This window comes from Pyrus communis, chromosome 7 (genome assembly GCF_963583255.1).
Source record: "Pyrus communis chromosome 7, drPyrComm1.1, whole genome shotgun sequence".
NCBI lineage: Eukaryota > Viridiplantae > Streptophyta > Magnoliopsida > Rosales > Rosaceae > Pyrus > Pyrus communis.
The window spans coordinates 18,454,764-18,465,783 of record NC_084809.1 but is presented as its reverse complement, the minus strand read 5'-3'; the positions used below and the strand labels follow the sequence as shown (position 1 = coordinate 18,465,783).

At 39.2% G+C, this 11,020-nt stretch overlaps 1 protein-coding gene across 1 annotated transcript; it reads left to right on the top strand.

Moving 5' to 3' along the window:
- Window positions 1-431: 431 nt before the first annotated feature.
- LOC137740865 (cysteine desulfurase, mitochondrial-like) lies at window positions 432-1,729 on the top strand. Its single transcript, XM_068480669.1, has one exon. The coding sequence runs from the start codon at window positions 775-777 to the stop codon at window positions 1,369-1,371; it is 597 nt and encodes a 198-aa protein (XP_068336770.1). The 5' UTR covers window positions 432-774; the 3' UTR covers window positions 1,372-1,729.
- The last annotated feature ends 9,291 nt before the right edge of the window (window positions 1,730-11,020 follow it).

Here is an 11,020-nt window from a genome sequence, read left to right as displayed (position 1 = left end):
TAGCTCTTCAATTGCAATAATTAATCCAAATCTAAAGGCCAGATTTGAAAACATTGATGTGGTAAAGACTAACACACAAATTAAACCCTATTAATTATGCAATCGTAGTACGAGTAAGTAGAGATTGTTCTATTCCGGGGATTAGAAGGGATGCTAATCAACACAAATTAAACTTATAAAATTGAAAACTAAGTTAAACTAACAACAAAACAATGACTGGGGGGATTTTGGACGAATTTGATTAAAACAAAATTAAATGGCAACAAGTTAATTAAGTTGTGAATGAAATATGGATGAAAGGATAGCTAAGGTAGCGTTTGGTACGTGGGACGGGACGGAACAGAGTGGGACGAGGCGTTCCGTCCCGCATTTGGTGCGCCTAAAATGAGTGGAACGCGCTGTTCCACGGAACAGATTTTGGATGATTTTTGGTTCCACACCCCCACCCTGGAACGGGTTGTTCCACGTCTGTGGGACAGAAATTTCCAATATTTTTAGACAAAAATGCCCTTGGTCTTTTTCAAAATTTACAACTTCAAAATCAGTTAACAAACCCTAAAAACAAAATCTCTTCTTCTCAGCCGTTTCTCTTCACCTCTGCATCCCTTCGCAACCTTCCTGCTCATCTTCATCCCTTTCCCCTTCGCAACCTTCCTGCTCATTCGCCGCCAAACCCTAACCACAAAACCCGCCTCCACCGCCTCCGACTTCGTCCACACCCTCTCCACCGCCGCCGCCGTCGCCGAAACCTACGACGTCCCAGATGGAGTTTCAATGAAGGGGGTCAAAATTTCTGGCCGGCCTCTGTACCTGGACATGCAGGCCACGTCGCCGGTGGACCCCAGGGTCGTCGACGCCATGAATGGAGGTGGACAGAAGAGAGGGATTCGGAGCGGAACTGTTCCGACTCCATTGGTGGTAGGGTTTGGTTCGGCCTGCGAAATTGCGAAGAAGGAAATGGACTATGATGAGAAGAGGGTAAGAGCGTTGCAGGATCGAATGTTGAAGGGAATCAGGAAGAACCTTGATATGGTTGTGGTGAATGGTAGCGAGGAGAGACGTTACCCCGGAAATTTGAATCTTTCGTTTGCTTATGTGGAAGGGGAGAGCTTGTTGATGGGGTTGAAGGAAGTGGCGGTGTCGAGTGGGAGTGCCTGTACCAGTGCGAGTTTGGAGCCCTCATACGTGTTGAGGGTTTTGGGGGTGGATGAGGACATGGCTCATACTTCTATTCGGTTTGGGATTGGGCGGTTCACAACGGAGGAGGAGATTGACCGGGCGATTCAGCTGACTGTGCAGCAGGTGAGCCCGCTTTATGAGATGGTGAAAGAAGGGATTGATATCAAGAGTATTCAGTGGTCACAGCATTAAGGAATTTGGTAGAGGAACTGGGTGAAGCAGCGAGTATACATATGCACGAGTGAGCTGCAGCTGATCGAGTAGATGGAGAATTCGAGGTTCATTTGCTATCCTTGTTGTAGATGCCTTTGACAACTCTCCATAATTACTTCATAACTAAGTTTTGCAAACACATAGTTGTTTTCGATATGTGCCCCGTGCTGTTATGTTTCCTTGGCATTTGATATGGGCAAAGATAGGCGAGGATGATACATTTGTTGGTCTGATATATTGTTTTCTTTGCTTGGGTTTTGTATGGGTTGAATAACTATTTTTCACTACAGAAATGTTTCAATATGATATATGAATATTGTGGTGAACGTTTGAATAACGGTTTGTTACTTGGTAGTTTGGTTCTTTTTCATACATAATATGCAACCAAACACACACAACCATTTTCAACATAAGGGGTCACTTCAACTTATACCACACGGAAATTCAATGAAATTATTCTGCTTCAAATTGTTTTTTCCTTTGATGTGTCTTGGTGATGCACCTGCCAATCCATAGGAGAATATATGTACAGTGTGACCCCTTTTGCCAGGAAGGCTTTACGATTGGTCAATTTTGATCAGAATTATACCATCAGCATTTATGCTATATTCTGTAAAGATTATAAACTAAGATGGGTAAGCAGTAATCTAGACATTGGTTTGGAAATTATAATAAGCAGTTTAGAATCGAATCTATGTTTGTTTTTTTTATAACTTCAAAGTCACAATCGGTGTCGATGTCGGTGCTGTAGAACCTAAACTCCCTAAACAACAACCCACAATTGAAAGGACCAAAATTAGGGACTAAAAATTGAATTGGGGTGTGGGTTTTGCAATTTGCACAATAAAATTTGATGGGTTTGTGGTGAAAATTCGAATGGAGGTGTAGAAAACGGGAAAAATTACAAATTTTAAAGGGGTTTGCATGTGAAACACAACATATACCTATTAAAATTTGGACCAAGAAAAACAAATAATGGATAATAGTGTTCAAATTTGAACAACTTAAAAAAAAAAAAAAAAAAAAAAAAAAAAGTCATATCCCGTCCCGCCCATAAAATTGTACCAAACAACAGCGGAACATGGGTATTTTAGTCATTTTAATCTTTTGGTTCCGTTCCGTCCATGTGCTACCAAACGCAGGACGGAACAACCGTCTTGTTCCGTCCTGCGCGTACCAAACATAACACAGAACATCTGTTCTGTCCCGTCCCGTCTGCGTACCAAACGCTACCTAAAGGATTCTTCATCACACATCAATCATATGCATAAAAATCGATTTCCAGTTATTCTTTCTATAAACCATGAATGAAAATGCCCCAAATTAACTGTGAACAACACTAATTAACTCTCAGATTTTCCTAAGTTCATTGAATTGGACTCAGCAACACAACCAAATTATTCTTCTCAAGTTCCCTAACTATGAAAAGCATGATAGAGATACATCTCAAAGATCATTAAGTTATGTGAAAATCATAAGCATTCACAAAGCATTCGTAACTATGAAAAGCATGATACTCCTACCAAGAATTTACTTAACTCAATCATGACTATAAACTTTTACTACTTACAAATATAAGTTCATAACGATTAGGTGGAATTCCCTTATATTCTAGCATCAAATCCCTGCATGCAAACTAAGTATGCATCCTTAATAAACATACAATAATAAGTTCTCTATAAAGCAGATAAGTAAATCGCATTCATGTTTTATGAAACAATAACTGGATGTAATCAATTTGTATAAAACATATGATCATGGCTACGAATTCTGTGACATCCCACATCGCCCAGGGGAGTGATCCTTAAATGTATATTCTCATCCCTACCTAGCACGAGGCCTTTTGGGAGCTCACTGGCTTCGGGTTCCGTAGAAACTCCGAAGTTAAGCGAGAAGGGGGCTAGAGCAATCCCATGATGGGTGACCCATTGGGAAGTTGCTCGTGAGTTCCCAAAAACAAAACCGTGAGGGAATGGTAAGCCCAAAGCGGACAATATCGTGCTACGGTGGTGGAGCGGGCCTGGGTAGTGATCCGCCCCGGGCCGGGATGTGACAAATTCACCTCTAGCTAAAAAGAAACTTAGTTACACATGTTTAACATAACTGAAAAACAATCTAAAATAAACATTGAAACTTAAAACAAAGAAAGAAAGAACTTTGAAAATTCCAGCAACTTCAATGGATGAATGGTAGGCATGACACACTCTAAATCTCTGTAGGAATTTCATATATATATATATATATATATATATATATATATATATATATATATATATAGCAAATGGGGCGGAACTAACAACAGGCGGCAAAGCCGACCATAGAATATAAAGTGCGGAAGTAAAACATAAAATAGCAGCAGGCGGCATAGCCGTCCATAGAATTTAAAGTGCAGAAATAAAACATATAAAAATAGAGTAGCATATCAAAGTAATGAATTAAATGTAATGATGCAAGTATATTTGGAAAATAAGTTTTATTGAAAACTTACTGCAATGCAGATAACAAACAGGTATTGCCTAATGGCAGATGAAACAAGTAAACAAATAGATGGAGCTCGCAGGCATCCTGAATAATATATATGTATTACAAGTGTTTGAATAATCTCAGAGAGATAATATTGAACTGAGCTTTTGAAGTTAAAAACTTATTTTTCTTCTGAAGATGAATCCTCGTTATATAGAGCGAGGAGGTTGAATGAGACTTGGCCAAATGATCCGGGAATCCCGCTGTCTGCTAAAGCCGGGTGAAAGAATAGTGAAGATGCTTTGATTCTTTTACAAAAGTTAAATGAATAGTGACCTTTTTGTTTTTCACTATTGTGAATAGTGACCTTTTTGTTTTCACTATTGTGAATAGTGACCTTTTTGTTTTTCACTATTGAAGAATAATGCTTTGTCTTTTGCGGAAGAGATGAAAACAGCTACTGCTGATGATGTTGCTGGGCTGACACAATCACATGGGCAAATATTGCTTTTCAGATATCAAATGGGTCCTGGGCATCTTGAAAATCTGCTTGATCAGCCCATTTGGCGGGAAGCTGAGACGAGGCATCAGAATTATCTGAATCTGAGTCTGAACCTTTTTTCCTTTGCAGCAATGCTGCTTCCGCCATTAGCAGCTGAGCCATATCCAGCAGTTGGGTAGTTTTTTCTTTCTTTGAACTGGAGGACTTGGCTGACTTGGAAATTCCTTTGAGAGAGGAAGATGGACTAATGTCTGATAGGAGCATATTTATGCGACTTAAATGGCTTGTTCTCGTACATTTACGTTATGTTTCTTTAGTTATTTTAGTACTTTAAGCTATTTTCGTGTGTTTGTAGGTCCAAAGGGCTAAAGGAGCAAAAAGATGCATTTTGGAGATTTTTGGAGCACTTTTGGGCTAAGGACGGATAGCTTATGCTTGAAGCCAAAGTGTTGGACGAAATTGAAGACCTAATTGGAGCCAAAGTGTTGGAACCTTGTTCTCTTTAGTTTTAGGACATTTAAACCTTTCCTAATCCCAATCATGCCATGCATAACACACATCCATTCTAACACATTGTCATTGCACATGCATTTCTTTCATTAGTTAACCCACATGCACTTATCACTTATCATCACCACATATCATATCACTTAATCACTTATCACTTATCATCACCACTTAACCACTTATCATATCATAACCACATATCATATCACTTATCACTTATCACTTAACATAACATCCACCTACTTCACCTACAACATCCACTTCACCTACAACATCCACCTACTTCACCTACAACATCCACCCACTTCACCTACAACATCCACCCACTTCACCTACAACATCCACCTACTTCACCTACAACATCCACCCACTTCACCTACAACATCCACCTACTTCACCTACAACATCCACCCACTTCACCTACAACATCCACCTACTTCACCTACAACATCCACTTCACCTACAACATCCACCTACTTCACCTACAACATCCACCTACTTCACCTACAACATCCACTTCACCTACAACATCCACCTACTTCACCTACAACATCCACCTACTTCACCTACAAATGACATAGCCATATGTTCCCTCCACTACTCCTATAAATACCCTTGCATTCATTCATTCATGGACATCTCATTTTCATACACAACACATTACAAACACATTCTCCCTTCCCTAGCCGTGAGCTTCCCATCTCTCCCCTTATAATCCAAACACCATTTTTCCATTCCACACTTCCATCCCCCAAACCAATTATCCCTAGACCTTATGCTACAATAAAGAGGAAGAGAAGAGGGCCTAAACGTTCATACAATTCAAGTTTGAGTTGTTGGAATGTTTAGGCGTTTCTTTGATTTCAATGTTTAATTTCAATTCTCTTTGTTTTGTATGAGGAACTAAACCCCCCTTTAGCTTGGGGGTGATTCGAAATTATGTTTATGTTTGTAATATGATTTGATTACTTTTAATTACGTTTCATAAATTGTGAATTCAATTTGTTTAACTGTTTGATTGATAACCTATTTATGTATGTTTATTAAGAATGAACGCTTAATTTTCATGCATGAATTTGACGCTAGAATATAAGTGAGTTTCACGTAATAGTTATGAACTTATATTCACAAGTAGTGGAGGTTGCTTATAAACAATCGCGTTAAACAAATTCTTGGCATAAGTTTCATGCAATCATAGTAACGAATGCCTCGTCAACACTTATAGTTTTCATGATGCTTAATGATTCTTGCTTGTATCTCTATTATGCAATTCATGTAGGGAACTTGTGAGGAATGCTTTGGGTTGTCGTATGCAATCATCCAATTCATTAACTTAAGGAAAACTTGACGGTTAATTTAAGCGGACCTAATTAACCCGGGGTGTTGAGAATTCATGGTTTATTGAAATACAATTAGAAATCATTTTATTATGCAAGTGTAACATGTATGGAGATGAACCCCTTAGCTAGCATTCATCCATAAATTTCATATTTACATTCTGTCTAGTTTATTAACTTGTTTCGTTATTTCAATTTTCGTAAAAACCTCAATCCCCCTTTTGCTTTAATGTTCATTTTAGTTAGAATTCAATTTAGTTTGTGTTTTTAAAGTATTTTTTTGTTTTTTGGTTTGTCTTAGTGTTTTAAACTTTAATTTTGCATTCTTTGAGTCTAGTTTAGTGTTTTAAACTTTATTTTACGTTTTTGAGTCAGTTTCCAAGAGATTTGCAATCCCTCCTAATCCCCGGTCCAGAACGATCCCTACTTATACTTATACTACAAATCGACAAAAAGAGGGTTTAATTTGTGCGCGTATAAATCTCGCATCAAATTTTGGCGCCGTTGCCGGGGATTAGAAAATTTGCTAATCCCTTGGATTGTTTGTTTCTGTATTGTCTTTTAGATTTAGTTTTTATTTGTGTTTTGTTTGTTAAGAACAACATGGCACTTGATAACGCTTCTCTTTTGTCACAGCTCATGGAAAGGTCCCAAATGCAAAGAGTTGATATATCTAATCTTCAATCAAGGAATAACGTGTTTTCCAATACTTACAATTCGGATTGGAGTGATCATTCAAACTCTATGTGGTGGGAACCTCAAAATGCTCAACAAGGAGGATATTGGCAGCCACCACAACCTCATATTCAATATGCCCAACCAAATTTAAGTTCGTCAATAGATTATAATCAAAAGCTTAACGAATTAATTTGTTTGGTGCAGGGCTCACAAAATCAAGACAATGAGGCTCGACAAGAAGACAAAAGGTTGGATCACTTGGAAAAGCAAATTGGGCAGATAGCGGAGTTCGTAGGACAATTTTGCGACCAAGGCAAACTCCCTAGTTCAACCATTGTAAATCCGAAGGGAGGATTTGAAGCACCTTTGCCGGAAGCACTTATTGCTCCTACGCCATCTAATTCAAGTAAGGTTGTTCCAATTAGTTCTAACCCCATTCCACCTAATATCCCTATTCCTTGCAGGTTCATGAATTCCAAGGAAGAAGAAAGTGAAAAAGACATCTTGGAAGACCTTCCAAAGGTGCAAAGTAGGGAATTTCATGAATTCATCAAAGGGGATATACTTGAGACAACAATGCCCAAAGAAGTTGAATTTGATGACATTGGACAAGTCATAACCATCACATGCAATCTGGCCAAGTCCAATATCCCTGAAACTTTCAAAGGAGTGGTGTTTGTCATTGAGTTCTTGTCAGACAAAACAAGTAAGTCATTTTTTTCAAATTCCATTACATTTTATACTAACTTGTTGTTTTTTATGAATCAGGCACCTACATTAGAATTCAAACCAATGCCGGTTCACTTCAAGTATCACCTTCCATTCAAGGACCAATTCCATGCGTTTGATTTTATTTATGTTAAAAAAAAAAAAAAACAAAAAAAAAAAAAAAAAAAAAAAGAAAGATACTAAACATGGAGAAAGATGGAGCCTTCACAGAGGATGTTTACGTGAAGCCCCACTACGAGGCGCAGAAGCGGAAGGCATAGAAGCGGGAGGCATCGGGGCGGAAGGTATCGGAGCGGGAGGCATCAAAGAAGAGGCCTCAATACTTGGCCAAACGTTGGATGAGCCCGGAAAAATGTGCCTCTGGAAGTAAGCCGCAAGCCTTTGACGGTCAGTTTGACGGTCACTTTGCATCCGACCATTGGATTCTTGTAGCTCATCAAGCTTCCTCTTCATTCCCGACGAATAGTTATTTGCAAGCACATGCAAACTTCTATTCTCGTACTTAAGCTGCTGGATCTCTTGCTTAAGTCTTTCCACCTCGGCCATCAACGATTCCACTTGGCGGGACCGAGCAAGCAGGCGTTGGCCCATGTTGGACACAGAACTCGCACACTGAACACTAAGTGCGAGGGACTCTTGAACGGCCAACTCATTAGACCGTCCTGACAGCAGCCTACTATCTTTTGGAGTGAGGAGGTTTTTAGCTACTATTGTAGCTATTGTGGCGTCCTGCATCACAGAGTCTTCACCTGAAAGAGGACCGTTAGAAGATAAAAAAGAAGGGCGCCATACATTACCTTGACGGGGCGCAACCGGATCGCTGCTAAGACTCAGATCTAAGCTAAGGTTCGATGAGTTTGCCATTTCTTTTCAAAAGTGTTCAAAGAGAAGGGGTGGATGGAGTTAAAATTTCACAAAGGGCTGGAGTCGAGTTTCAGGAATGGGAAATCTTCAGAGTGTGTGTGTTGGGGTGATTGATAGCTCTATAAAAAGCCAAGACGACGCGTCCACCGATTCAAAGAGCCGGATTTTCCGGCGTAATTTAGGCGACGCCCCCTCGGCTTTTCAAGAAAACGCGTTCAACTTTGTCAAAAGATTTCTGACAAAGCTGAAAACACGTGGAGGCCATCATCGCATCTACACATCTTTAGCCGACAAGCGCAAAGTTCGGCGACGCTTTCTCTGCTTTTCAGAAGACGCGTGCAGCTTTGTCAAAAGGAGCCGCATCTGCACTACCACGTGTCGTTCAGAAAGCGAAGGGGCGTCGTTCAGAAATCGAAGGGGCGCCTGCTCAGAAATCGAAGAGGCGCCACTATTTCAAAGAGCCGGATTTGCGGGATCAAAACGTTTGTCGACAAGGGTAAAAAGTACCACCACTTGATATTATCTCTATATATGTCGACCTTCGTCTTTTATGGTAGGGCAAACCTAAGAAAATGCCCAACTCTCCCTCACCTCTGAGGGCGCACTCCCAGCAAAGCCTTTCAAAATACTCAATTCTTTCTTCTTCCCCAAAGATGATACCAGATGCCTGGAGTACATATGACCCAGGAGGAAACGGCGGATTGAAGCATGTGCTGATTCATTCACCGCTTCTTCAAAGCAAAGGTATCTCATATCATCAAGGTCAAAAGCAAAAGTATCTCATATCATGCTCTTTCCCTGTCTTTTTCTTTGTCCTTGTTCTTACTTGCATAGCAAAGTAAAAGAAGCAATCAACCGGCACTTGGAGTCAGTCTTCCGATCTGGAGCCAACTGCCTGGAATCTATTCCTGATTGCTTACCTAGCGTTGCTCTCGAGTAGTCATCTTCAACGGTTGATACACTTCCAGAGAAGGGACCACTCCTGCAAAGATTGAACAAAGAAACAGATAACAGGAGGAAGCTCAGACCTTCGGGGGAAACCAAAAGAACCATCCTGCTGCCCAGTTCAAGAAGTAGCACAAAGGAAAATCAACGATGGGCAGAAACCAGTTCAAGAGTAAGCCTGTGGAATCACCAAGATCATGCCTCAATACAATCACCAAGGAGAAGAGGGAATTTACACTCCATAACCAGATTTGCGTCCCTAAACTCTTCTCTTTGTTAATTACATTCTGCCATGTTTAGTATGTTTAGTTGCTTTTTGTGTGTTTACTTATGTTTTGTGTGAACCATATGCTTAAAACATTGAGGACAATGTTTGATTTAAGTATGGGGGGGGTAACTAAGTATATTTAATGCAAATTCGTGGGATTTTATCACCCATAACTTCTAATGTTGTTCCTTGCTGTTTTAAGGTGTTTTTAAGTTGTTTTAGAGTGTTTTAGTGTGTTTTGTTTTATAATTCGAAAATCCCATAAAAATTTGAAAAATTGTTTTGAAAAACCCAAAAAGAGTTGTTTTAAAAGTCGTTTTTGTGTGTTTGTGTCTTAGGGTACCTTCCAACACAATGATAAGGATTTGGTTTATAATTGCATGACGGTTAGAAAGAGTTATAAACATAGAGAAAAGTTTGATTTACTCTTGGTATATGCTTGGTTATGGTTATAATGTATGACTTCACATGCAATCATAAAAGAAAAATTTGTTTTTGTAACATGCTTGAAGGAAGAAACTCAAACAAACGCTACATCCCTGTGAGACTCGAGCCATTACTTTCTTTGGAGAGTTATTTTCTGTGATTCTTTATTTTCTAAAGTTGTTGCATGATCTCATTATTCCTTGCTTGGTTGCTACTTAGAATGCAATTGTATCATGATAGAACTAAATGCTAGAACTCATGCCCATTTCATTCAAAGCATGTTATTGATTTGCATAACACATATTCAAGAAGAAGTTGTGTAGTGACCACCACCATAGCCAAATAGCCTTACTTCCCATACTTCGTATATGTTGTAAGTTTTAACCCCGTTGAGCCTTGTTTAGCCTTTATTCTTTGTTTACCCACATTTTCCTCACCTAGCCTAGTTTAGGACAATCCCCACCCTTGTTCTTAAAAGATAGTGAGCATGACTTAATTGAATTCCTTTTGAGTTACATTATGAAAGAAAATAAGTGTGGGGGAGAGAATGTTTAAGTGTTTATGTTTTGAGATTCAAAAGAAAAGAAAAAGAAAAGAAAAAAAAAAAAAAAAAAAAAAAAAGAAAAAAGAAAGAAAGAAAGACAAAAGAACTTAAAAAAAAAAATGAAAATAAGTGAAAATGAACTCACGAGCGTTGATGGTTGAAGAAAGGGTCCAAAAAAAAAAAATGAATATGGCCCTAAGTTCTGTGTAATTCCCCTTGGGTGATCAAAGTTGACTTCTGCATTCTAAAGGAAATTCTAAGTGCCTAATTCAATACTTTGCTCACTATTGCTTGAAGAACGTTTGTTATCCTTACCTTTCATTTTTAGCCAATTACCCCAAGCCCCGTTACAACCCTTGACTTCT